Raw genomic sequence first — 27,525 nt, 5'->3', positions numbered from 1 at the left:
CTTCTTCTGCTCATCAGCCCCTGGACTTTCCTCTCCATTGAGAAGCTACTCTGGGGAGTGTGGGCGAGGGTAGTGTTCTGAGCAAGAGAAGGTAGCCATGAGGATGGAGTTTGGGCATGTGTGTGAGAGACCAGCAAGACCGGATAGGTCGTCTTGACCACCAGGCCCAGAGTATCCTGCTTCCAGAGAGGAAAAAAGACATGCTTGGCTCCCCATTTCTCCCCAACATGGAAAATCAGCCAGCCCTGGGTTCAGGTCTCATGGGTTCAAGATTTGGATTCATTAAAGTCACATACCTGTCACATACCCAACCAGCTACATGACTTCGGGAAAATTCACCTAACTTCACGCCCCTCAGTTTCCTCCTCTGTAAACCGGGCTACATTAGTCTATTGGATTTGGTTGGCCAAAAAGTTCATTCGGGATTTTCTGTAAGATGTTATGGAAAAACCCGAACGAACTTTTTTGGCCAACCCAGTAAAATGCTACAGGTAAAAGCCATTTAGTAAACGCTCTGTGCACACTCATAGTTGTTTTTGATGATGATTATAAGATCTGTTGCAGCAGCCCAGGACCACTGGGTTATTCAGCAGGTGAGGTTCACCTGGGCAGCACGTGCCCTCCTGGTTCTGCGTTTCAGCTGGGAGCTTGGTAGCGTCAACGATTAAGAGCAATGACTGCTAACCCTGGGCATCTGAACTGCATGACCATTATATTTTCTGTTATCTCATCTGCTCCTGACGATAACCTGTGCACTATAAAGAGTTTGCAGGAAAACCTGCTCCCCAGATGCAAAGATACCCTCCCCTTGCCAGCTCTGGGGTCAAGAGAAATGAGGAACAAGCCTTGGCAACAGGAGTCTGGGGAAGATGGTCCGCCTTCCTTTGGTCCATCTTTGCTTAGCCTCGTTGGCCTTGCCAGCTCTCCCCACAAGCACACGGGAGAGGCTTGAGCTACCACTTACTCTTTCGGGGGGTTGACATCCTCCGGTCGGGCCTCAAAGAACCGAAAGACTTCATCACACTGTGAAATGTGGGGTGGCAGCCGGACAAGTGCCTGTGGAAAGACAGGAAGAAAGGGCATTAGGCCTGATGAAACTGGGAACAGGAAAACCAAAAGCAGGGCCAGCTTGGGCCAACAGTGATGGGGGAGGCGTGAGGACTGTGCCGAGGAAGACACAATCAATCAGCTACCCACCCACCCAACCAGACAACTAATCAAGGAATTAACTAATCAGCTAACTAATGAAACAACTCTCCATCTGTCCATCCACCCATCCCTCCCATCAACTAACCAACCACCCAATTAATGAACTAACCAACCAGTCAACTAATAAAATAACTTATCCGTCAACCAATCAACTTTTCAACCATCCAGCCAACAATTCAACCAAGCAACTTTCTAACTAGCCAGTTAACCAACTAAACAACCAGCCAAACAAGTGAAAAAAAAGGGGGAGGCCATTAAACCCTAGGTCTCAGGGCCCTCAAGAACGAATTATTCTGCAGGAACCCTGAAAGAATTCTCTCTTGGCCACAGAATAAGTCCAAGATCCTTAGCCTGACAATCCAATGTCGTTTCCTCCTGGCCTCGTCTCCCACTAGCCACACTCCAGCTGCACCAGATATCCACAGTCTCTAAATACTCACTGCACGATTATTTAATGACAAGCTGATAATTCTATCAAGGACAACAGGGTGCTACGGCAGAGTCTGATAGGACCTGGGAAGATTGGGAAAGGAGGTGGTTTTAGGAAAGTCTCTTTGAAGCTGAGTTCTGAGGGTGGGTAAGAATTAACTGGTCAAGGTGAGGGCGGGGGTGGGGACCAAGCATGGTGGTTCTAGGAGCTGAATGAGGTTGGCGTGGCCTGGTCTAGCAGGGCCTTGCTTAGGCCAAGCTGAGCTGAGCCTGGAGGAGCAGAATAAGCTTCAGGGTGTGGAAAGGCTTCTTAGGAGAGTGGCAGGAGCTCGGCCAGAGGGGTGTGCAGGATTCCGACAGGCGGGAGGAGGTGAGCGTCCTGAGGGGGTAACTGTGCAGTCAGGGGTGAGGGCAGCTGTGAGCTTGCATCCAGGAGGGGTGAGAGTGCGCCGCTGGAAAGTGAGGGATGAGGGTCAGAGGTGATCAGTTTCCCGCTCTGCACCAGCACGGACTCCACACCTTGCAGCCTGGGCACCTGGACCACTGTCTCGGCTCAGTGCAGCGTGGAGCGGTGGGGAGAGGGTTGATCCTTTAGTACAGATAGACAGGAGAGGTCACCGTCAAAGCAGGGCTGCGGAACGGGGCCAAGGGAACACTGGGCTAGAGCCAGGAGAAGGAAGAGGCAAACCCTGGGCTACGGAAGTGTGAGGAGGAACTGCTGATAAGGAGGCTCGGGGCGGTGGTCAGACGGGAGCCTGTCTTGAGCCTGTGCCTCTCCAGGCCCCCTGCACCAGGGCTGCTTCAGGTACAGTGACCCGACCTGGCAGCTCCCCTGTGCCAACCGTGCTGGGCCTCCATGAGTGTGGCCACCGGGAGCCTCACGATGGTCCTTGTGAGAGCAGATCTTATTCTCGTGTTACTGAGGAGACAGAGGGGTCAGGGAGGCCACGTGGCCTGCACACAGGTGGGAAAGACCCTGCTAGAAGGTAAGCTCCATGCGGGCAGAGACTTTAGTCTGTTCTGTTGACTGCTATGTCCCAAGATCTTAGAAGAGTGCCTGGCACTCAGTAAGTATTTGTTAAAAATGAATGAATGAGTAAGAGTTTGGTGTGCAGAACCACTGTCCAGTAGTGGTGGGACATGATAATGGGGCAGAAAAAGCACATGTGGTCTTGGGTTGCAATGACAGAAGTACAGTGTTGAGGAAGGGAGGAGTGATCACTTACTTCTCTGAGCTGCTCAGGTAACAATTTAAGTGTGGCGTTGAGCAAGACGGCCCTTCCCGAAGCCAAACCTACACCTGGGCAAGATGGGACAAGACCTGACCTTAGCAGGTAAGACACACTGTGTAACTCCCTGCTGTTCCTTCCAGAGCCTGTGGCTTTCCAAGGGTCTCCAACAGATCCCATCCCCATGACCAGGAGAGAGATAAAAAAAGAAAGGAAATTAACATTCAACGAGCAAATACCACGTGTCAGGCACTATCTTCAGCTCCCGGACTCTCCAACCATCCAACAAGCATGGAGCTTTCAGTGTGTGCCCTGGTGGTACAGGGATGAGCCAGACACAGCCCCTGCCCTCACAAGTGCACATCTGATGATGTGCCGCCCAATTTTGTCCTGGAGGTGCCCATCATTGCTCCCATTTATGGTGGGGACGCTGAGGCTCCTGGGGGGTGAAGCCACAACTAAAGTGGCAGAACGAAGCCCTGTGCTCAGACGTAGGCTGGGTGGAACTTACCCCCAGAGTGTTCAAGTTTTCATTTAACGCACATGGTATGTGCTGTTTTCTCCCCCAGGAGAGAAGGGCAGAAGGAAAGAAAAAGTGAGGAAGAAGAGAGAAAGAGAGAGACAGAGGCAAAGAGATGGAGGGAGGGAGAGAAAGACAGAGAGAGACAGAGACACAGATGGAGGGAGAGAGAGGCAGAGACAGAGAGATAGAAGCAGAGAGAGACAGAGACAGAGAAACAGACAGATATACAGAGAGATGGAGAGGGACAGGGAGACTGAGAGGGAGAGGGAGAGACATACAGAGAGAGACAGAGAGAAGCGGAGCTCAGGCATGTGCAGAGAGCAAGGGCTGCTGGCAGGAAGCAGGAGAGTGGCAGGAGGGAGCACTAATGGGCTGGGATGGGCAGGAGGCAGGAGGGAAGTGTTACCAGGGGCCCAAGCTGTGTGCAGAGTCGCTGCCAGGGTGACCTCCCTGACCGGCAGGAGGAGGGGGTCGGTGGGGGGGGAGCGGGGCAGGCGCCCTCCCACTCAGGCGCAGAGCTGCTGGCCAGCTCCCCCCACAGCAGCGGTGAACACAGGGGCTCTTCATGCCGACAGAGACCAGCATTCCGGGGGCAGAGGACGCGTGGGCTGGAAGGGCCTCAGACAAAGAGGCCTTTTGGGCGAACCGCTGCGGCATCTTTATTTAACAGGGAGCCCCGAGGGGAGCCGCGTTGAGGGCTCGTCCTGATTTCAGGCTGACAAGAGGCTCTTGGCTCAGAGCAGCTTCCATCAGAGCTGCCGCCAAACTCAGCTCTGGCCAAAATCATTTGGCAGGAGAGCTGGGTGCTGAGCAGTCAGTCCCCACGGCCTGGGCTGGCAATGACAGCCAGAGCCGGGGAACCCCCAAACCTAGCTATTCTTGGAGGAGCAGGTAGCGACCAATACATGGGCATTTTCAGGGCCACCACCGCCGGCTCAGGCCTAAAACTCTGCCATTGGACATTCAGGATGTATGCCATGGGGTGGTTAAGTCAGGGCTAGGCAGATGGGAGTCTGAGTCCTAGGTCTACCGTTCACAGGCTGTGTGATGCTGAATGCCTTGCTTGCCCTCTCTGAGCTCAGTACGATAGATCTCATATGGCACCTATCTTTTAGGAGATTCAATGAGATCATGAATATGAGGAGCCTAGCACAGTGCCTGGCACTGAGTAAATAGTGAAATTTAGTTATACTATTGTCTTCATTATCATTATCCTTTAGGTGAAAGCAGTGAGATATACTAGAAAGAATGGGAGTCAGGAGACTTCAGTTCTACAATAGGTCCAATTCTGCCGTTATATACTTGCTCCATGACCTTGGGCAGCCACCTCACCTCTCTGGTTGTTGTTTCTTCTAGGATAAAATAGACTAGCTTCAGAATCTCAAACCGTATCTCATAGAACACCTGTCTGATGAGATAAAATGAGTTCTGTGGGCACATGTGAAATGGTGCCTTGTAGATCCCCATCTTGGTCTTGGTAGGCATCATGTTCATTAGCACAGCAAAGGCTCTGAGGAGTCCTGCAGGCAAGAAACCTACAGAGCTGTGTTCAGGCCAGTACTTATTAATAATAACGACATCCTGGGAAGTTGACTCATTTAATCATCACATTAACTCTAAGAGATGAGTATGACTATGATTCCAGTTTAACAGAAGAAGAAACGAAGGCACAGAGAGGTTAAATCATTTCTCAAGGCCATACAGCTAATAAGTGGCGAGATTTTGAATGAGGTGTCTGAGTCCAGAGCCTATGCTCTGTCTGATCTGCAACTCTGTACTTCCTCCAGCATTACCCACAAGTCTCTGACTGTGGAGCTGGTTTTCCAAACAATTCCTATTGACAGCCCATGGAACACAGCTAGGCAAATCCAGGCCAGAGACATTCTGAAGTTTCTTCCAGCTCTAACAGTCAATGGCTCCAGGACTGCAAACAGCACTATTATCAGTGAATTCAGTGTCCAATCTATCACCAGCCCGGTCTTTGCAAGTACAGCAGTGGCATGGGAGGGGGCCCCAGGCAGACTGTGCTCAGACCCTCTGCTTCGAAATGATCTCCCTCCACAAAGCCCACCATGCTGGGTTATGTCTATCCCAGGACAAAAAGCAAAGTTCTGCATTTGTCAAAGCAACTGGGGGTGTCCTGCTCTTTCCACAGGATCAAACATTGTCCTATTTTTAGCAGCATCATTTTGGTTTCTAATCAATGGGCATCTTAGAGTAAAAGCCCAGCGACTCTGGGTGGGGTAGGGGTATGTGGTGGGGGGTGAATGGGCTGAGGGAGCTGAAGTCCTACCCATTTGGCCTCCACTCTCACCCCCCGGGGCTGCTTCTAACCTGCTCCGGACTATTCCTCCTAGATCAGCATCTAGGAAGCTGGGGGCTCACCGAACTTTTATAAATCAGAGTATTTCAAACACATGAGTTCTCTTTTTGAAGGATCTAAGCAGCAAATTCTTTTGTAATGGAAATAGTGCTTAATTCGCAATTGCAGTTTAAGCCATTTCACAAGGGAGCCTAGTAATTGGGGCCTTGGGGACATGTCACCCTCCTTGGAGGTTTCCTCTGCTTATGTGTGATCTTTGCATTGTGTCGTCAGATACTGCCTGGCCTCCCGCGTGGGACCAGGCTTCCTGCTTGTTAGTGAAGACACAAAGATAACAGATGGGGCCTTCAAGGAGCTCTTGGTCTGGAGAAGATGGACACACAGAAATTACCCTCCTATGGAGGGTAAGTGTGCAGCATGGAGGCGTGCACGGAGTATTCTGGACAGCAGGGGTGGCTAGCTTCCTCCAGGGAGGTGGAAGGCTTCTGGGAGGGGCATTGTGGGAGCCGAATGCATCCCCAGGAAAGGGATTAGCACAGGCCAAGGGGTGGAAGTCTAAGGGAGTCTGGCTAGCTGGGGGTGGCTGCACTTCTGCAGACTGGGCTGCAGGGCGGGAGCTGAGGCTGAAGCAGCCCATGGAACAACCCCACAGCCGGCCCGGCTCAGCCGGTCAGAGGTTCTTGTGGAGCCGATGAGGCTCCTCTGAAGGCCTTTAAGTAGAAAATGGACACTATCAGCTTTATCCCAGGCTGCAAATGCTTTCTTCCTGGGTCTGTCTGGACCAGAGGAGATGGAGAGATTCTGCCAACTGGGTTTCCTCCGAGCACCAGACCACTCAGGAGGCATGAACACATCAGTCTTGGCTCTCTGCCTCAGTCTCCCCCATTAGCAACACATCTGGCCCAGGCCTGCCTTAGAATAAGGGGCACAAGAACAAAGTTACTCTCCCCGTATCTAGGACTGATCATGCCAGGGAGCCCTGGTGCTTCTTAAAGGAGTCTATTTTTGTTGCAACATGAACCTTTTTTCTTTATTAAGGTGAGAGACAATAATGGGCCATGGTGGAAACTCCCAGGGTGGGAGGGAGAACGGCTGGGGCTAAGAACCTCCACGAAGTAATCGCCAAAGTTTTCGAATATGGGAAGTGGGGCTAAAAATTAATGAGTCTGGGAGATGCAGAGGGTGGGGAGGGGAGATCCTTACCCCTTCAGGGCCGACATCCTTGTTAGGCTTGGAGTCCCTCCCCCAGTCTAACTCCAGCCAACCCCTCATCCCACCTACAAAGAGAGCCTTTGATTCTGAAAGCAAGTCTATCGTGGACAGCAGAATAATAGAAGCGAGCTTGGCTTTTTGGGTAACAAAAAGATTCTAGTTGCACCCACCAGGAAATGGAGACTTGTATAAACGTTGTCACGTGGCGGAGGGTAGGCTGATTATTCTCAAACACTCTTTCTCACTGCCCCCTACCCCCGGATATTTATTTTATCCCATAGACAAACACTGCAAACATGTATTTCACACGCAGGAATGGGGTAGATGGAGTCATCTATGGGGTAGATTGTTTGTCTGAGCCCCGAAAGTATAGCTCACACTTGTTAGTGAGATGAAAGTCTTCAAATTGTTGAGACCACAGAACCATTAAATATTAACCGCAGGGCTTCCCTGGTGGCGCAGTGGTTGAGAATCTGCCTGCCAATGCAGGGGACACGGGTTCGAGCCCTGGTCTGGGAAGATCCCACATGCCGCGGAGCAACTGGGCCCGTGAGCCACAACTACTGAGCCTGCGCGTCTGGAGCCTGTGCTCCGCAACAAGAGAGGCCGCGATAGTGAGAGGCCCGCGCACCACGATGAAGAGTGGCCCCCGCTTGCTGCAACTAGAGAAAGCCCTCGCACAGAAACGAAGACCCAACACAGCCAAAAAAAAAAAAAAAAAAAAAAAAAATTAACCGCATAACCATGTTGCCCATTAAATTAACTTATGGAGTTACAGAAAAGGGTTTGGAACCCTTCTTGGTAGACACTGGCCCGCAAGAGCCACATAAGACAATCACCTGGCTAGCACTTGGTAAATTTTCCGTGACACTCATCCAATCTGCTCCATATATGTTTAAAATTAACACTGAGATCTGGGCTGTGAAACTGCCATCAGGCGGCGGGACTGGCTGGCCGGCGAGGGCAGGGAGCCTGAAGTCTGGGAGGGTCCGCTGCACGGTCAGACTTTCTATATCTGAGTCCTGGCAGAGGAGCTGGCTACTCCGTGCACAAAGCCGGTTTCACAATTTTGGGTGCATTTGAATCCCCAGCAAATCCCAGACTTGGAGCCCATACTGTCCACCAGGTCCAAGGAAGATTCTGGCCAGCCAAGCAGAGCTGCATGGGCAGGGTCCTGGAAATACAACTCCAGAGGTTCCAAGCAGTGTGTCCGAGGACAGGTAGAGACAAGGGAGGGCTGGCCGTGGAGTGGACTGCACGTGGCCCTGACCATGAAGTTGGCTGTCGGGGGCAGTGATGCTGAGTGGAAGGTTGGATCCTGAGTCGCACAGACTGGACCAGTGGGCGGCAGGGCTGTGAAGTGCAATGCTGGGCGGCAGTGACCGTGGACTGCAGCTGAACTTATCCCTAATGACCATTCCAAGGTTATTTCAAGGTCTCAGACAATTAGACCACAGATCCCAGCTTTCTAGTTCAGCAGAATTAAAGGTCACTTCTGTACTGCCCTGCCCACCCCTGCCATTCTCAGAGTAAATTACGGCCTGCAAGCTGCCTGGCTGCTTGGTGAACCCATGACATTGCTCCTTGTTGCCTGGCTCTGAGTAGTTCTCATTTGTGCTAATCAGGTTAGGAGGCCCCTCCTCTTGCAGACCCCACTTAAACGGCTCCTCAGCCACCAGGAGCACCACTGGGGCTCCGGAGCCCTCATCCCGAATCAAGAGTCTTGTTCAAAGCCTGATCCCAGGAGATAAGATGTTATCAGTTTCCTGCTCCAGATGACCCAGAAGACGGCATTTCCACAGAGTCCAACTGCAGATGCCTTGGGCTCCACCAGCTCAGGGAGGCCAAGGCTGAAGGAACCATAAATCCCAGCTGCAAGAGGCTCCCCCCTGCCCTTTGCCCCTCCTCCATTAGCTTTGCCAATTTGTTTAACTGCTTGGGAAAGGAATAAAGAGAAATAAAAGCCCAGGCTGCAGCCATCAATTTAACTAGAAACGGCAAATGCCCTTTAAAGAGAAAAATGAATATTGATCTGAAGAAGAGAAGCTTCTACCTTCAGGAAATTCATCCTCAGGGCATCCTTTTACATTAAGGCAGAAAACGTGACCAAGTATGATCTGCATAGCCACGAAATTCAAACTTGGGTTAATGAAGAGTATTTGGGAGTGCTTTCTCCCCATAGTCTTGGGAACACCAGTTACGAAATTGAGCAATTTGGTTCTTATTTAAACAAGCATAATGATTCCAGATTATAAAATATTTGTTCAGAAAGGAACCTTATGGTAATAACTCCATGTAGGGACAGAACATTTCAGAAGTTACAAACACTGTGACATATATTCTCCTGCTCAACCCCTTTCATGACCCCTGTGAGACAGTTATTTTTTTTTTTTTTTTTGTGAGACAGTTATTTTTACCCTCGTTTTACGGATCAGGAAACTGGGGCTCAGAGAGGTAAAGCAACTTGCCAAGGTCACACAGCTAGTTGGTGGGGCGCTGGGATTTGACCCCAGCTCTTCTCAGTCTAATACCAGCACTCACAACAAAACATCCCCCACTTGCCTCTCCTCAAGATTCTTGAGTCAGACTCCACAGTCGTTTTCACTTAACTAGGAAATTCCGTCTCCATTAAAGCCAGTGGTGCCCAGTGGTAACATTAAATTGTTTATGCCTTGTAATAATAATAACAAAAAGCTAGCGTCCACTGAATGTTTCCTCTGTGCAGACACTATGTGCTGCTGCCTTATGCCTGCCAGGTCACTGCATCCTCATGACCACCCTCTGAGGAGGTACTACTCTCCTTCCTGTTGTACGGATGTGGAAACTGAGGCTCTGGGAAGTTCAGTAATTTGCCCAAGTTCACAAAGCCAGCAGGGTTTCACACCCAGGCGGTCTGGCCATCTGGAGGCCATGTGCCAAGGCCACTAAAGTGGGAGCCTCTCATCCTCACTGCAGGGGCTCCAGGGGGTCCCAGGCTCCAGACAAAGTGGAAAGTCAAACAGGCTCTGCTTCATGACCCTGCAGTTGCTGCCAGTCTGCTCTTCGGCATTGACTGTTCTAATGCATGTACGTGCGCGTGCCTGCGTGTGTGTGTGTGTGTGTGTGTTGAGCATTTGCATCTATAAAGATGTATACACGAATATTTGTATCTATCAAGACTTCTGTGAATAAACAAATATGCATTTTGGATGCTACTAAACTCAGGACTGATTCCAAAAATGTCCCAAAGGGAATTCAAAGAAGAGTTCTCCTGTATCCAGCAAAATGCCACACACAGAATCCCTTCAGCAGAGGCCCCTTCACAGAGCTCCCAAGCTGGTGGAAGTGATTTAAAGGAGTGTTTTGTAAACACGGACCCATCATGAAAGGAATAGAGGCTTCAGCTGTGACCCTGGCAGTCCTCATGCCCCAGAGGCGGCCTAGTCATGGGGTGACCCCTCCCTGAGGGACACCCACACCCACCCGTCTGGCCAGGAGACGCCAGGCCCCAGGATGCGTCTGCTAGACCACAGCAGAGGGTTTTGTACAGACAACCTTCCTTCACAGATGGACAGACTCTCTGGCAGATGGACCACCCCCTCCCCTGCCCCAGACACACTCTTACCCGGCAGTACTCATCGATGGGCTTCAGCCTCCTCACAGCTACGTCCCGGATGTGGCTTCTCCGGAAGAGGATTTTGCCTGGAAGAGAGATGCTCGTGAGCTGGGTGACTCTGTGTAAAGCTGCCATAGGGACCTGGGACGCTATCCTCTCATTCCCTCTCCCTCGGCTTCTCAGCATCTTAGCTGGCCACCAAACACCACCACCTCTGCCCGTTGCCAAGGAAACAAGAGAGGAGTGGTCACCTCTCCCCGGGGGGCAGGAGGTGCCCCAGGCTGAGGGCCCAGGACTTCTGGGGCAGATGAGGAGCCCCGGAGGCTGCCATCTTGGCCAAATCACCTTGTCTGGGTCTAAAGGCAGGATCCATGCCCCGATGTGGGTGCACCTCTCAAGTGACCTCGCAAATAAATATAAAGGATGGCCCAACCCACCCCTGTGTTTTGTTTCCAAGCCCATCCCTCCTTGAGAAATCGGCATTCATTCCTGACAGCCTGATAGGAATTCCTATTCTTAGTTAAGTTGGGTGGCTATTTCCAGGGCAGGCTCAGGCCAATACAAGGGAGCATGGCTGCCCCAGCCTGACTGGCCTCCAGCCATACGGGCCCCTGCAGCTGGGCTGGTGTACCCCTCTACAGGTATGGGCAAGGCTTATGGAAAATGCCAGCCCCCAAACCTTCCCAGGAGGCTCTTCTGAACCAGCCAGATTCAATTATAAGAAATAGATTAAAGCATAGTCCTTTTACAATTGGTTACATTTAGAATCTGAACTCCTTGGTCTGACATTCAATGCCTAACACAGCTGATGTTTCTGTGCCCAGTGGCCACCAATGTCTAGGCCAATGCCTCCTTTTTAGAAGCTTGATTGCCGAGCTGGGAGTAATCACCCTCTTTCCAGAACACCCACACATTTTGTTCATTCCTAAGACACTCAACACATTCTGAGGTGTATTACAAACATTTGTGAGCCCCTTCCACAAGAAGAAGCCTGTCTGTCTCATCTTAGGGCCCACGGAGCACAGCACGTGGTGAGGTACTCACCTCACAGCTACAACAGGCATCTATTGTCCAAGACCACCCATTCCCCTCTGGAGAGCCTCCCTCATCCATTCCCTTGTGGGTTCAAATGGGGCCGACCACACCCCTTGGCAACAATGGTATGCATGTGACCCAGCGTAGCCACCCAGAGTCACAGCGATGGGCTCAGAGATGGGCAGGGGACCCGATCTGGGCCAATGAGGGTCAGCCCTGAGACTTCCGCGGGTGTCCTCTTCCTCCCACAGTTTTCTCCTACAGTTGCTAAGCTGGCAGGATGAAAGCCTGGAGCGCCTAGTGACCATCTTTATTATTGCCTAAGAAGGAAACCAACCAAGAGAAAGGATTTGAACCTGGCACAGAGTAGGTGCTCAATAAATGTTTCTTCTCTCTTCTTCTTCCTTTTTTTTGGCTGCCCCATTCAGCTTGTGGGAACTTAGTTCCCTGACCACAGATTGAACCCGCGCCCTCAGCAGTGAAAGCGCAGAGCCCTAACAACTGGACCACCAGGGAATTCCTTCAATAAATGTTTCTTGAATGATTGAAAAGCAGAGCTGAGAGATGGCGAAGGGCAGATTCCTTTGACATCACTTGAGCAGCTGGATGTAGTCGTTCCTGAACCCAGGGTCTACCTGGTACTTTTCACTTACATAAAATAATACAAATTTTTTTTATTGAAACTTGTTGGAGATGGATTTTCATCACTTGCATTAATGGAGTCCTAAATGAGATGATTCCCATTGCAAGTGAACAAATATGTAGACTGCATGTTAATCTACTTAAGCTTCTTCTATCAAGGTCCAAGGGAAGTACTAAGCATTGCCTTGGTTTAGGTTGTTGAAGTGAGTGCAAGTTGTTTATTTGGGAAGTGATCTGGGAAGTACCAGTAGGGGAGTGGGGAAGTAAGGCAGGGCAGGCGAGGAAGTGGCCTCCAGCCAGTTAATCGTGGTGGGTGGCGGCAGCTCATTTCTGTTGAGGAACTCGGGGGATCATGTAGAACAGACTGCAGAGGTATCCCAGCCAAGGGCGAGGAGGCTGGGGTATTTATCACCAACTCCCTGCTTGTTGTTGAGCTTCTGAGAGCACTGCTTCTTGGGAGCTTCTGTCAGAGTACGCTCCCGTGGCTAGAACAAAGCCCCCAGTTTTCCTGTAAGCAGACTTTGGCAGGTAGAGGAGAATGGAAAGGGGACCTGGGGAGCCCTGGAAGCAGCTGCTACAGCCATCCCTGACTTCCCCGTCACCACAGGTACTGGTCACCAGTCCTGTTCCAGCCAGACCATGGAGCATCTAACTCATCAAGTTGTGTGTGACTTGTTGCGCATTCGTGTCTCTCATCCCCCTGCACTCAGTGTGAACCAGAGGCCCCTCCTGCAGCTGCTTCTTCCCCTTGGCAACTCTCGCTGCACTCAGCACAAGGCTTTGCATACAGCAGACGCCCAATAGGCACTTGCTGGTCCGTGCATCTCCCTCCCTCTCCCAGATGCTCCGTCAAGCTCTCCTTCCTCCCTTTCTCACCCAAGCCTGGTAGAGGGGCTGTGTCCCCGGCAGAGGGATGACACTGCACAGACTGGACAGTGTCATCAAAGATAAATGGGCTCTTCCACATGTTCCTTTTGAAAGGAGATAAAACATGAGTTATCAAGACACAGGAGGGACTTCCCTGGTGGCGCAGTGGTTAAGAATCTGCCTGCCAATGCAGGGGACATGGGTTTGAGCCCTGGTCCGGGAAGATCCCATGTGCCGCGGAGCAGCTAAGCCCATGCGCCACAACTACTGAGCCCGCGTGCCACAACTACTGAAGCCCACGCGCCTAGAGCCTGTGCTCTGCAACAAGAGAAGCCACCGCAATGAGAAGCCCACGCACCGCAATGAAGAGTAGCTCCCACTCGCCGCAACTAGAGAAAGCCCGCGCACAGCAATGAAGACCCAACACAGTCAAAAAAAAAAAAAAAAAGACATGGGAGACAGCCGCCTTTCCTTGGGGGAAGATGTCACAGATTTGGTATTCTTGGCCTCTTCGCTTCCTACCCTTTTTTGGTTGCCTGTTGCTCTATTGCCTGCGGGACACAGGAGCACGTATGTGCAGCCAAGGGGACGGTGTGTGAAATAAACACGTGGTGGGAGGACACCCACTCTCTGGACTGAAGAAATGACAGGAGGACCTGGGGTGGGGTTCTGGGCCTTCTACCTGAGCCAGGTAGCTGTCAGGAGCTGGGGGCCACCCAGGCCCAGTGACGCCAGTAGCTAAGCTGTATCTTACAAGAACCTGGAGGACTTGCTCGGAGGTAAAGAACCTAGGAGGGACCGGGATCGGGGGGTGGGGTGGTGGCCCCCAGACCTGGCTCTGCTCTGTGCTTCTTTCAAAGGAGGAAAATGTGACTTATCCACTCCCCAAAAATAGCACTCCTGCCCTTTCTCATCCCGTCAGAGGACAAAAAAGAAAGCAGAGAGATGGGGAGACAAACTAGGTCGCCCCTCCCAGACCCCCATCTCAAGGCTGGCCAAACCTCTTGACTGGGTTTGATATTCATGAGATATATAGATACAGATATAGATACAGATATAGACATAGATACAGATATAGATATTGACACAGATACAGATATAGATACAGATATAGATATACCAGATAGGACTTGATCCAGTTGCAGAGACAGAACTAGCAAAAAACAAATAGTTAAGGAACGATTAAGGCCTCCAGAGGTGCAGAAGCTTTGAAGGGCAGGCTGGGGTGGTGGAGATGGGGAGAGAGGTGGGAGGGCTCCTCACCCAGTTGGCACGGGACCTCCGCCCTGCCCCTCAAGCCCAACCTCTGCAGGTGAGGCGGCCATGCCTCCAGGCTGGACACCTCCCATCTCCTCCACTAGGCTCGTGGGTCTGTTGCTCAGGTACAAAGTCAGAGGAGAATTTCTGTATGAGCCATTTGCCAGTTGAGTTTTTGGAATCCCAGCAGGGCTTCTCTCCTCTGCGCTGAAATCCTGGCAGGAGCAACGTTTTCTTTCCTTGGGTCCTTTTGGCACAGAGGCTGCTGGGAGTGGGGCAGGGGGAAGGGGAGGCAGGGAAGATCTGGAAGGTATTCTATGGTCTTGACTTCTCTCTTAGGGATCCCAACCGCACTCTGCAAGCCAAACCGGTGACCATATTAAAAGGGAGAGAGAGAAAAGGGAGGAGGAGGAACAACCCCATGAAGGAAGCCAGGACCACAGGGCATTAAAGGTCTCTTGTAAATGTAATTCAGCCCGTTCACGGCAAGGCCAGGCGAGACTCCTGCCAGAGCCTTCAAAGCCATGTAGATGCAGCCCCAGAAATATGATAAGCATCATAAGGAAGATTACACACGGGGCATGAGACAGACCTCAGGATTAACTCCTTCCTGAAAGCAGAGAAGAGAGCTGTTGAGCCTGACAGGGTCTGAGCACGTAAGTGGAGGCTCCTCTTCCTGCCATTCTGGGCTGGGCTGAGAGGGTGGGACCAGCAGGATCCTTGGCTGGAGTCCTGGGTTCAAGTCCTGCCTTGGCCACAGGCTGGCTGTGTGAGCCTCCACGGGGCCTCTGCATTCTCATCTGGAGACTGAAGGGCCAGGCATCCGTGGCTGCTCCCCCCGGGAGTCCTAAGATGCATTTGGGGGTGGGGTTATTGAGAGGGGCAGAGGAGGAGTGAGACAACGGGTAACCGTAGCTAAGTGTTTACTCCTGCCAGGCACAGGCTAGGAGCTTTCCACTGGGTTCTCTGGCTTTATCCTCACCACAACTTTAAAGCAAGTGCTTTTATTGTCCCCACTATGCCCAGGAGGAGTTGGTGGCTCAGAGAGGTTAAAGGACTTGTCCAAAGTCACACAGCTATTAAGTGGCTGAGCTGGGATTTCAACCTGTGGTTTTGGAGTTCAGATAGTGAGAGGGAGAGAGTTCTTTGGGCTCGGATCACGTAAGGCCGTGAGAACCACTTAGGATTTTCTTGTGGGTGTGATGGGAGTATGATTAACATCTCCTCCACACCAGGTGCTGGGCTGAGGTCTGGGGAGCAACTGTCTTGAGGGCTGACTGAGAATGAAGCAAGCAATAATCGTGGAGGACGGGACATGCCAGGGTGAGTGAGATGCACGCAGCCCCCCGAGGTCTCTGCCGACCAGATACAAGCGAATGAATGAGTGAGTGAATGGACGAGAGTGAACGGGGGAATGAGAGTGAAAGGACCAATGGACCAACAAAGCAGGGAAGGAGAGGTGACCCAGTGTCTAGTGGACTTGGGGAGAAAGAGCTCCCCGAAACAGCAAACCTCCCTGTCCTTTAAAGGGCCCTTCCTGCCCCACCCCCATCCCTGCCCTGGCTGAGCAGGTGCCAGCCCAGCGGGATCAGCGGGAAGCTCACCCTCAGAAGCAGAAGGGCATCACCTGGGGGAGGCCGGCTCTGCCCCACACCCTAATCTGGCCTAACCTTCTCACCATGAGTGTCCACTCTGGGCCAGGACACATAGGTGGGGCACTGACTCGGGAAGGTCCCCATGCTTGAGTGGCAGAGGCATTTCTCTCTCCTACGCAGGATACCAGGCACTTAATGAAGCATCTTAGTGGCACTTGAGGGGTCTTAGTAGTCGGCATTTGCTTCTAGAGAATGAATTATTTCAAGAAGGTGAGAGATGAGGACATGGCTCCTTCTCACTGGTAGGGAGAAGTGGTTAAAGAAAAGACAGAAACTTCTGAGAGCAGTTAACGCCCTAGGCCAGCCACGACCCCAGGTTCCTCCTTGTAAAATGTGGTACCCATGGGGGATTCCTTAAGCAGGAGTCAGGGGGCCAGGGGCACAGGAAGAGCCCACCTACCTAGGAAGCCCCCACCCTAGCCATGAAGAGCCTGTAGCAACCTCCAGGAGACAGGCACATGTTCTGACAAATGGGCAAGTACCCACTGTACGGGGCAATAGAGGGCACTGGCTACAGGGGAAATAGGAGAGGGCTGACCTCTTTTGGTCTCTCCAGGCTGATCTATTCTTGGCAGCCTCTTCTCTTCAAAATTCACAGCATATATGCATGTATACGTCCTCATATAACTCTCTCTTCCTTGCTTTTTTTGCCACCTGGAATGCCATCCATCCATCCATCCATCCATCCATCACTGTCTTGATGGAGGGCCTGCTCCAGTCTTAAGAACACCGCAGTGGACAAGACAGGTGAGGGGCCCTGCCCTCAAGGTGTTTGTTTACTTTCTAACTGGGGAGGGGATGTGTATGGAAGGGATACAGTACACAATGTTCATATCTAGTAAATAGTGTGGTTTCATACATATGTCTCCCCCCACCTCTATAAAGAGAATATAACAAGGTAATGGGAAGGGGTGTGCCTGGGGGGTGGGGGAATTCAGCTAGTGGTCAGGGAAGTCTCTGATTTCAGTGGAGTCTCGGAGGAGGAGAAAAGCCAGCCACGCAAAGCTCTGGCGCAAGAGGGCTCAGCCAGAGGCAACCACAGAGCAAAGCTGGAAGGTGGAAAAGAGGCCATGTAGCAGTCTTATAAGCAACAGAAAGGAGTTTGGTTTTTTTCTAAGCACGCTTGGGCCTACTGACCCAAATCCCTCCCCATCTTAAGGCTCATTTTCCATATCCTCAGGCCTTCTCCATGAAGCCTTCCTTGAATGCCTGCCTTGCCCTCCTTTGCCAGCCTCCTGGACCGCTGGCAGTCACCCCACTCTCACCCTCCCTCTCCTGCTGTCGTGGAGAATTTGTCAGGGAGCTACCATCCTCAGGGCCCCCTCTCACCTTCCCAGGGGGGTCCCCTGATGCACAGGCCAGCTCCCCCAGCCACCCTGGCCTCCAAGGACACAGATGCTCCCACCCCTCTCCCTTCAGTGCAGTCCAGAGAGCCTGGAGCATCACAGGGACTCGCCTAAGGTACAGGGAGACCACAGGAGGCCCCGAGGCGCACAGACCGCATGGCGCAGAGGCCTTGCTCTCCACGAACAACACTCCTGCCCATCTAATTGGATCTGAGGACAAAAAGGAAAGGGGAGTGTATCCGGCTCCCAGGGCTGCCATAGCAAATGACCACCAACTTGGTGGCTCAAAACAACAGAAATTTATTCTCTCCCAGTTCTGAGGCCAGAAATCTGAAATCAAAGTGTCAGCAGGCCATGCTGCATCTGAAGGCTCTAGGGAACAATCCTTCCTTGACTCTTCCAGCTTCTGGCAGCTCTAGGCATTCCTAGGCTTGCAGCAGCATCACTCCATCTCTGCCTCTGCCTTCACATACCCCCCACCCCATCCCCCAGCCTGTCTCAAATCTCCCTCTGCCTTTCTTTTGTAAGGACATCTGTCTTTGGGTTGGGTGCCCACCCTAAATTCAGGATGACCTCATGTCACCATCCTTAACTTAATTATATCTGCAAAAACCCTTTTTCCAAATAAGGTCATATTCACAGGTTGCAGGGGTTAGGATGTGGACATATCTTTTTGGGGCCACTCTTCAACCCACTACAGAGGTTATGGGAGAGTCCACAGGGCTGACCAGACACCTGAGAGAGTCTTGGATCCCTAACTGGATTGCAATCACCCTGAGGGGAAGGGATGACTTTCTACACTCCCTTCAGCCCTGGCAATACGTGGCATGGAGCTGGGTGTAATGAATGTGGGTGTTGCCTGATTCCCTCGGGAGGGATGGGGCAGTGTCTGGAGAGAGTGGGTCAAGGGTCTCTGGAGCCCAAGATGGGAGAGACAAGCTGTGAGGATCTGAAAGCTGAGTGAATGGGGGAGAGGGGTCCTTTCTGGCTCTGCGGGCTGATGTGGCACCCAGGGGAGAAGAGACAAATTTCCCAAAGCAATGAAAGGAAAGAAGATGGGAGGGTTACTAGAGGGACCCCCCACCCTACCCAAACCAACATGTATGCTATGGGCTGAATGTTTGTGCCCCTCAAAATTCATGTTGAAACCCTAATGCCCACTGTGATGGTAATTAGGAGGTAGAGCCTTTGGGAGGTGATCAGGTCATGAGGGTGGGGCTCTCATGAATGGGATTAGTGCTCTTATAAAAGGGGCCCCACAGAGCTAGCCTCTCTGACATGTGAGGATACAGCGAGAAGTTGGCAACCTGGAAGAGGGTCCTCACCTGACCACGCTGGCAAACCTGATCTCAGACTTCCAGCCTCCAGAACTGTGAGAAATACATTTCTGTTGTTTATAAGCTACCCAGGCTGTGGTATTTTGTGACAGCAGCCTGAACAGACTAAGACAGGGTGACATGACACAGGCAATGCCTGTGGGGAGGAAAAAGGAATAATTAATCTTCTACTCCCCCAGTTCTCTGCAGGCTTACAACCTGGCGTGGGTCCTTGTGTGAAGTGGGTCAGGCCAGCAAACGAACCCTGTGTTCGACTGCCCGGATCGGGTGCCTCAGACTGTTGTGGTGCTGACAGACTGATGAAGACAGACGCGCTTACATGAAGAGGCTTGGGCGTAGGAGGACCAAGAGAACCTAATGCATGAACCTGCTCATGGCTGTTCCTTCACCATGAAAAGCAAAAACAAACGTCCTTCCTTCATTTTCATCCCTTTAAATTCAGAGTGGCTGATAGCAAACCCCAATTCCAGGAGTAACCCCAGTAGGCAGGGACCCAAGTTGCTCCAGTGAGAATCATCCTGGGACTTTTGATGGTTTAGAGCATGCAGCTACCTGAAGGGTACACTCTGGGCCCTCAGAATACCCCCCTCAAAAAACAACCAACCAACCTCACAGCCCACTTCTCTGATGCCTCAGGTTATAGAGTCAGAATTTAGTTTCTTTGATGTAAGATTTTGGTTAAGATGTAGAAACTTCTCCCTGGAGAATGACAGGGAGCCTTGTTAATCATTCAGACCTGAGTATGAACAAGCGTCAGCTTTTCACTGGACAGCAGGGTCTGGTTAGGGGACAGAGCACAGAGGCCTTGAGGGAAGGTAACACGACGGGTGGGAAGGAGAAGAATGGAGAAACAAAGTCAGCCTTTGCTGGCTTCCCAGTTTCCTGCAAGCTGGTCCTGCCCTCCATGTTCAGTTGTCTCCTGACTGTGGCTTGGGGGCAGGCCCCTGCTTGTCTCTCCAGAGCTGCCCCTGAAGCCAGTAAGCCACCTCTGCCCTGATGCAGTCTGGGGACAGCAGGCCACCGGCTCACCTGCTTTCAGCCTCTGATGTGGCTGAGATGACATCCCCACTATCTGTGGCCTTGTGCCTGGCTCAGTCTGCACTCGGCCACCCAATCCTGCTTCTCACCTGCTACACCTGGCCTTGCTTGCGCTTGACCCGGACCAGTAGAGACAAGGGGCCATTTGGGCTGGGGGAAGGCTGGGGTGAAGCCCAGATGCTGAGGCTGGAAACAGTAGGCACATGCAGGTTCTGGAAGGACATGGTCCCGATGGGGAAGGTCCACAGCCCAGGGCGTCCTGACTCCATGCCCTGAGTTCTGGCTCCCACGAATCTCTCTCTTCCAAATACATGCCAAGGCCCCGCCTTGGCTTAGAGTCTAGCATGGTAAGCATTTGTGGGTTTTGCCGGTCAGCATTTGTATTACAGTATCCGAATTTTCTTTTGAGGAACAATCCCCCCTTCATTCTTAGTCTGTATGATTTTAGGAGGGCTCATCTTACCCCAGACTCCTGGAGTTACCAGTCAGTATAGGCCAGCCATGGGCATGTGACCCAATTTGGTCCAGTGAGAATCAGTTTGGGACTTTTGGTGGAACCACCAGAAAGAGAAGTGCTCTTTCTACAGGGCCTGCTAACTCATAAACTGTAAGTCCCAACTTGCTAGGAAGCATCTTTGCACATTCCCATCACCATTTGGGGAAAGCCTATCTGAGAATGAAGTCACCAGAGAGGAAAGCAAAGCTGAGAGCTAGAGAGACATATGACTTGGTCACCTAGATCCAGCCATGCCTGAAACCATTATCCCTGAAGTTTTCAGTTATGTGAGTCAATACATTTCCTCTTTTTTCTTAAACCAGATCGAGATGGGTCTAGTCTTTGTCACAAGAGGCTCCTGACTAGTAAGTATATCTAGTTCTGCCATTTACTATTGTGTGATATGAGACAAGTCACAACGTATTGAATCTCAGTTTCCTCAAACTGCAAAATGGGCACAGTATTACCTAACTCAAAGGATTATCACGAGGAGTCAATGAACAGGTGTGTAAAAGCATTTAACACAGAGCCCAGCCCATAATAAATGTTGAACAAATGGGATCTCTTATGAGCTGACAACTCTAGGTCAAGTAGGTGGGGTGGGATGGGGGCGGGGGCACAACCTGGCCCAGCCCACCTCCTCACGGGGCACATGGGGTCCAGGCACTGTGGTGCTCCTTGTATACCCTTCCACCTGGCCTCCCCACCCAAGGCCAGATACTAACTCCCTTCAGCCTGCAGAACCTTTCCCGATTCAAACCCTGCCCCCTAAACACACGTCTCTCACACAGCTCCCATTTCTCCTCTTCCTCCATCTGCCCAATTCAAAGAGGAGAGGGACACAGTGGAGTCAGGATTACTCACTCCATCCGCCCACCTTGGGGCACTCTGGGATGACTCACACAGGTGCGGCTCCCCCTCGGCACACTCCACCCCCTGCCCCACACACTCAGGGAAACAGACTTACAAAAATCCACTGGGGTTTCGCCATCAATTGAAACCTTAACCCTCTTGCAGCCACAGCATGCTTACAGTAAGAACTGGCACACCTAGGAGGGAAAAGTCATCTCCCAAGTTCTGGTTTGGAAGTTCCCATACCCAGTGCAGGCCAGGCTTAAGGGAAAAAAATCTTTCATTCCCCCATCCTTAGTGGGACCAGGGGGGATTTATGGGTGTCTGCCAGGACTCCCCTGGTGGCGCAGTGGTTAAGAATCCGCCTGCCAATGCAGGGGACGCGGGTTCGAGCCCTGGTCCAGGAAGACCCCACATGCCACGAAGCAACTAAGCTCGTGTACCACAACTACTGAGCCTGTGCTCTAGAGCCCAAGAGCCACAACTCCTGAGCCCACGCACCGCAACTACTGAAGCCTGCATGTCTAGAGCCTATGCTCCGCAACAAGAGAAGCCACTGCAATGAGAAGCCTGCGCACCGCAATGAAGAGTAGCCCCCACTCGCCACAACTAGAGAAAGCCTGCACGCAGCAACGAAGACCCAACGCAGCCAAATAAATAAATAAATAAATAAATAAATAAATAAATAAATAAATGTGGGTGTCTGCCAGAAATAAAGCACCAAGCCCTGGCATATCAGAGGTTTTAATACATCTTTACTGAACCAGATGGAATTGAAGGCTTTTTGAATGGCCTTACAGAGCTATGGGACCAGAACAATTTTTTCTTTATTTTCTAAAAAAACACTTTGGTGGGGGGGAATATAATATACATACAGAAAAGTGCACATGCATATGTAAAACTCAATGAATTTCACAAACTGAACTCACCTATATTACCAGCACCCAGGCCAAGAAACGGAGCATTGCCTACACCCCAGAAGACCTTCGCTGCACAGATTTTAAGTGGGGGTGGTTCTCTGAAGCTCCATAACTATCTTATTCTCATGACATTTTGTGCTGGTATGGATGTGAAATCTCTAGACTGACTGGGTGATATCTATTGCAGAGAGGGGACATTAACACATTTATTGATTTTAGTGATATTTACTTTTATTTTCTTTTATTTAAAAATACGTGCTTTATCATTTGATTCAAGTTGCAGCAAATTTAAATGCATAGTGAATGTAGATCCCTGGAATGAGGACCCTTTTTTTGTGAAATGTGAACACATGTTCGATTTGTTAACTGTCATTAATTAGACAAGGAACAAATGGTTACCTACAAGGTTAGCTGTGGGAAGAACAGTGGAAACAGAAACAAACACCCTGAATTTGCTGACTTGTTCTCCCTTGTGCTGGAGAATGCCCAGGGTTGGTCTCATCCCTGACATAGACTGGAGATATTTCATTAGCTATAAGATCTTACTTTAGGGCAGTCCAGGTCTTATGAATTGCCTGTAAGGTAGCCAGCATCTAGGGATTTCCAATGATATCAAATCCGAGAAGGATGTTGGCCATGATGGCACTGTGGGTTGGTGGGCAATGAAAGCTGCCCCAGCCTGACTCTGGGAGGTAGAGAGAACACCACAGTTGACCTCCAAGGTGGTCCTTAGCCTCAGGGAAGGAAGAGGCTTTGTATTAAATATAACAGTACTTAAAGTGGCCACGCTGAGGACAAATGTCACTTGGGTACCACTGGGGCTCCTTAGGGCACGGGCTGTGGCCTCATTCAGAGCTGAGCTTCGACAGGGCTGAGCACACCCTTGAAGGTGCTTGGGAAACCCATGTAATACCTACTCTAATGGTGGGACAGGTGGCAAAGGCCGAGGGCACTGGCCTTCCCAACCGCCATCACATTAGTCAGGTTTTACCTTTCAGCTGTGTTTTTCTTTTCTTGGTCTGGCAGGAAGGTTACAAAAAAAATCAAAATCTAGGACTGTTGAGCTGCCAGAAGCAGGATCAGAGTGTGGGTTGTAGAGCTGAAAGGCCCCAGGTCTTTAAAACCTCTGTGTCCTGGGCACCTTAAACTGCCTGAACATCAGCCTTCTCATATGGCAAATGGGATGATAGGGCTGGGATGTGGATTAGAAACAGTACCTGAGACAAACACAGCACACAGTGCTGGCCACACGGGAGACGAGTGACACAAGATGCCTGCTGTTACAGAGAAGGATGAGGACAAATCACTTGATGTTTGGCCATTGTCCATAAAGTTGTATGGTGACCTTGAATTTGTCTGATTTCCAATCCTTCCCCCACCCCCGCTCCTAGGCCATTTTCCACCCAGCAGCTCAAATATTTTTAAAATGAAGGCTTTCCTGGGACTTCCCTGGCGGTCCAGTGGTTAGGACTCTGTGCTTTCACTGCCAGCGGCATGGGTTTGATCCCTGGTTGGGGAACTAAGTAAGATCCCACAAGCGGTGAGGTGTGGCCAAAAAAAAAAAAAAAAAAAGAAAGAAAGAAAGAAAGAAAGAAACTTTTCCTTAAACCTTTCAGTGACTTCCCAGCACACTGAGAAGAAAACCTAAACTCCTTGCCGTGACCCAGCAGGATCTGACTCATGCCTCCCTCTCCATCTCATCTCATCTCATCAGGCCAGCACCAGGCATGCTGGGCTTCAATTAGCACCTTCCCACCTTGGGGTCTGCGTGCATGCCTCCCTCTCTACTGGGACACTGTTCCCGATGCCCTTTACATGGCTAATGCCTTCCATCCTTCGGGTCACCTCATCGGGGAGGCCTTGGCGCACCACTATGCCTCCCTCTCCCAGGCCTTGATTGTTTCCCTCCTAGATTTCACTGTGATTTGTAATGACCTCTTTATATGAGATCTTATATCTTATATGATGTCTCCTTTACTACGATATCTTTAGGGCCCAGCATAAGGACAGGCAGGCCATGGCCCCTGGTTGACATCTGCTGAATGGATAAGTGTGAGTGTGTGTGTTGACACACCCTTGCTCCAGACTGTCTTATTTTTCACATGCGTATCCCTGAGGGAACTACACAAACGTGGCGAGCCACACAAACGTGGCGAGCCACACAAACGTGGCTCGCCACGCAAACACTGGGGCCTGCTGCACCAGACCAGGGCTGCAGCGGGGATGGACTCACCCTCCAGGACCCAGACAGAGCGGGGCCAGAGAGTGTGGTTAACTCAGAGCCCAGCATCAGGGCCAGGCTGTCCCCACTCCGTGTGGGTGTGGCGGGCATGGTGAGCAGTGGCTCAGCCCCATCCCTGTGGGAGCCTGGGAATAAAGGGCCCTATTCAGCCCTTGCAGCCTCAGCTCCATCCCCGCCAGGGGAGGCTGCCCTCAGGAAAGGGGACGGTGGGACGCTGGGCAGTGCTTCCCGCCAGGCTCTCCCTGGGGCGTGACCCACAGCAGGGATGGCTGATTTGTGGGGGAGGGGCAGCCAAGGGTACAGGGCCTCCGGGGCTCGGGGCTCGAAGAGACACAACAGGAAGGCCCAGTCAGATGAGGAGGCTCTGGGGCAGGCAGGGGCAGTCCTGGTTCAGGGGGTGAGGCTGAAAGGCCCAGTTCACTATCGATGCTCTGAAGCAGAGGAAAATCCCCAGGATGCAGAAGCCCATTGGAAAACTGCCCCATAACCACAGGCCTGGCCACGCCAGCCAGAGCGGTGCTTGCCTGGCTCTCTTGGGGTAGACACTGTTCCCCAAAGCCTGCTTTTCTTGAGCTTTGGCTCTGTTGGTAGAACTGAGCCCAGACAATCAACTCTCTTCAGCAACTTCCTACCAGTATTTTCCATGATTCCACCCGCTCCTGCAAGGGAGGTGAGAATGATATAAATAATAGATCATATTCATTGAGTACTTGGTGTGTGCAAGCACTGTGCTATGTATTGATACTTTATATTTATTCTGTTATTTGATCTTCACAACAACCATGATATGGGTACCTGGGTACTATTGTTACTCCCATTTTACAGATAGGTAAACTGAAGGTCAGAAAAGTTGAGCGACCTGCCCAAGGTCACACAGCCAGTAAGTGGTAGAGCTGAGATTGGATGTGCCATGTTTTCTGTCTTTGGCGGTCTGAAAGTGCCTGGCCTCTTAATTCTTTTGCTATGTTCCTTTCTTTGTGTGTACCTTTCCCCAGGCGGCACATCTCAACCCTCCCCCCACCCCATAAACAAGGTCAGCATGCATCCTTCACTCACTCACTAATCATTCAGCTCTCCCCAGTGCCTGTGCTGAACTGGGGGCTGAAATGTGATGGTGAACAGTACAGACATGGCCGCTGCTCTCAAGAGGACACGGTCTGGGTTGGCACTGTGCCGCGGTGTGATCGGTTACGATGGGGACACACAGGAGGGAGAGAGGCCTGAAAAGTGGTAGGAATAAGCCAGGCTACGGGAAGGGAAAAGAATGTTCCAGGAGGAGGGAAGAGCCTGAGCGAAGGTCCAGAGATAAAAGAAGCCAGCTAGAGTAGAGTAAGGTCAGTGTGGCTGGAGGGGGGTGTGTGTGTGTGTGTGTAAGTGTGTTGGGAAGTTATGAGGTGCTCAAACAGACAGTGGGTAACAGGGGTTCAGTCACATGGACCACACAGCATAACAGAGCCATTAACATTATACATTTCAGAAACACACGTTCCTGAACCTTAAACGCCAAGGACCATAGTTTTTACCTGGGGAGACACAGGCACCTTCAGACCCTTCTGAAGTCCTTCTCTCTCAAGTTTGAACCCCAAGCGGGGCACACTTGGGCCTGGTCACTGGTCAGGAACGCACAGCACAAGCTCAAAACTGTGTTCTCACCAGTGTCTACACCTACCACAATCCAAATGGATCCCGGGGGTAAAACCAGGAGACCCTGGAGGTCATTGTGTCCAGCCCCCTCACTTTCTGAGGTCGAGGCTGAGCTCAGAGAGGACCATGTATTGCTCAACTTTGCACAGCAATTTAGCAGCCAGGATGGGACTCAGCAGGACTTGGTCTGGCAGCCTAGTTCTGAGGTGGACTTTGCAGCTTCTGCACTTACGAGTTACATTCCCCAGGGTCCCCAACTCAGCTGTTTTTCTTACTTCCAATTTCTACCCCAATCCTAACCCAACAAGAGCTGCCACCACTGACACCGTCTCACAGAACTGAGGACTCAAAGGAGCCTGTGGTAGTCTGCCTCCAAGGTGGTCCCTGGTGACTCTGGCCTCCTGCTCCTCATGCCTTACATAGTTCCCTCCCATACCGGATAGGGCTGACCTGGGGAGCCAGTAGGATATTTTGGAAATGATGGTGTGACTTCCAAGACTAGGTTAGAAAAGATATCGCAGCTTCCTTCTTGATCTTCCTCTGGGGTCACTCACACTGTGGAAAGCCAGCTGCTGAGTTGTAAGGACACTTAAGCAGCCCTATGGAGAGGCCCACTTAGGAAGGAACTGAGGCCTCCTGCCAACAGCCAGCACCAATCTGCAAGCCACGTAAGTGAGCCATCTTGCCAGTGGATCCTCCAGCCACAGTCAAGTCTTTAGATGACATTGACTACAATGTCACAAGAGATCCCAACTCAAAACCATGCACCTAAGCCATTCCTGAATTCCTGGCCCAAAGAAACTGTGTGAGATAATAAACATTTACTGTTGTTTTAAGCTGCTAAATTGGGGGGGGTGCCCAGCAATAGGCGACTGATACAGGGCCCAGCAGAGCTCTTGAGAGAATGAGGGCCCCTGGGTTACCTGAACCAGAGATATGTGGGGTATTGACTACAAATATAGATTCCTGGGATTTACCCAGACCCCCTGAATTAGATAGAAGGGTGAGAGTCTGCATATTTAATAAAGTTCCCCCAAGTGAATCTCATGTACCTTTTAGGCCTAGAAGTACTGAGCGAATCTAACTTACTTTACAGATCTAAAGAGGCTCAGAGAGCTGGTGGTTTGAGCCTTATCACACATCCAAGCTGAGGCAGGCGGGGCCTAGAATTAGTACTGGATTTCTGGTTCATTGCTCTTTCTACTTATTTCCTCCTTTGTCCATTTCAATTTGCTTTTTTGAGAAGTGTAGGCTTTGTTTTCTTTTTTTTCATTTATGTTAAAAACATGCACAAAGCAAAATGCTATACCATCGATCGTTTGTCTGCTGAAGAGCTTGCTTTGCCCGGGAAGAACTTTTCAGCACCACCCAAAATGTGGGCCTAACGCTAAAAGGAGTAGGGGTACTAGGTCATGCAGAGGGGCTGGTGCTGCTATAGAACACTGTGCCAGAAAAGGCACCTTTGGGACTTCCCTGGTGGTACAGTGGTTATGAATCCGCCTGCCACTGCAGGGGACACGGGTTCCATCCCTGGTCCGGGAAGATCCCGCATACCGCGGAGCAACTAAGCCTATGCACCACAACTACTGAGCCTGCGCTCTAGAACCCGCGCGCCACAACTACTGAGCCCGCACCTAAAGTCCGTGCTCCGCAACAAGAGAAGTCACAGCAATG

The 27,525-nt window shown here is 51.2% G+C and overlaps 1 protein-coding gene across 3 annotated transcripts in view; it reads right to left on the bottom strand.

Moving 5' to 3' along the window:
- SH3PXD2A (SH3 and PX domains 2A) overlaps nucleotides 1–27,525 on the bottom strand; it is a 234,468-nt gene that overhangs the window by 105,246 nt on the left and 101,697 nt on the right. For all 3 annotated transcript variants that reach the window (XM_061198315.1, XM_061198218.1, XM_061198261.1), the window contains exons 4-5: nucleotides 10,530–10,606; nucleotides 965–1,056 (exon numbers count right to left, since the gene is read on the bottom strand). In XM_061198315.1, coding sequence (XP_061054298.1) covers nucleotides 965–1,056; nucleotides 10,530–10,606 — 169 coding nt within the window. The remainder of the gene's footprint in view (nucleotides 1–964; nucleotides 1,057–10,529; nucleotides 10,607–27,525) is intronic.

This window comes from Eubalaena glacialis, chromosome 1, assembly GCF_028564815.1.
Source record: "Eubalaena glacialis isolate mEubGla1 chromosome 1, mEubGla1.1.hap2.+ XY, whole genome shotgun sequence".
NCBI lineage: Eukaryota > Metazoa > Chordata > Mammalia > Artiodactyla > Balaenidae > Eubalaena > Eubalaena glacialis.
Note: the sequence above shows the minus strand (reverse complement) of the source record. Positions and strands in the feature narration are given on the sequence as shown.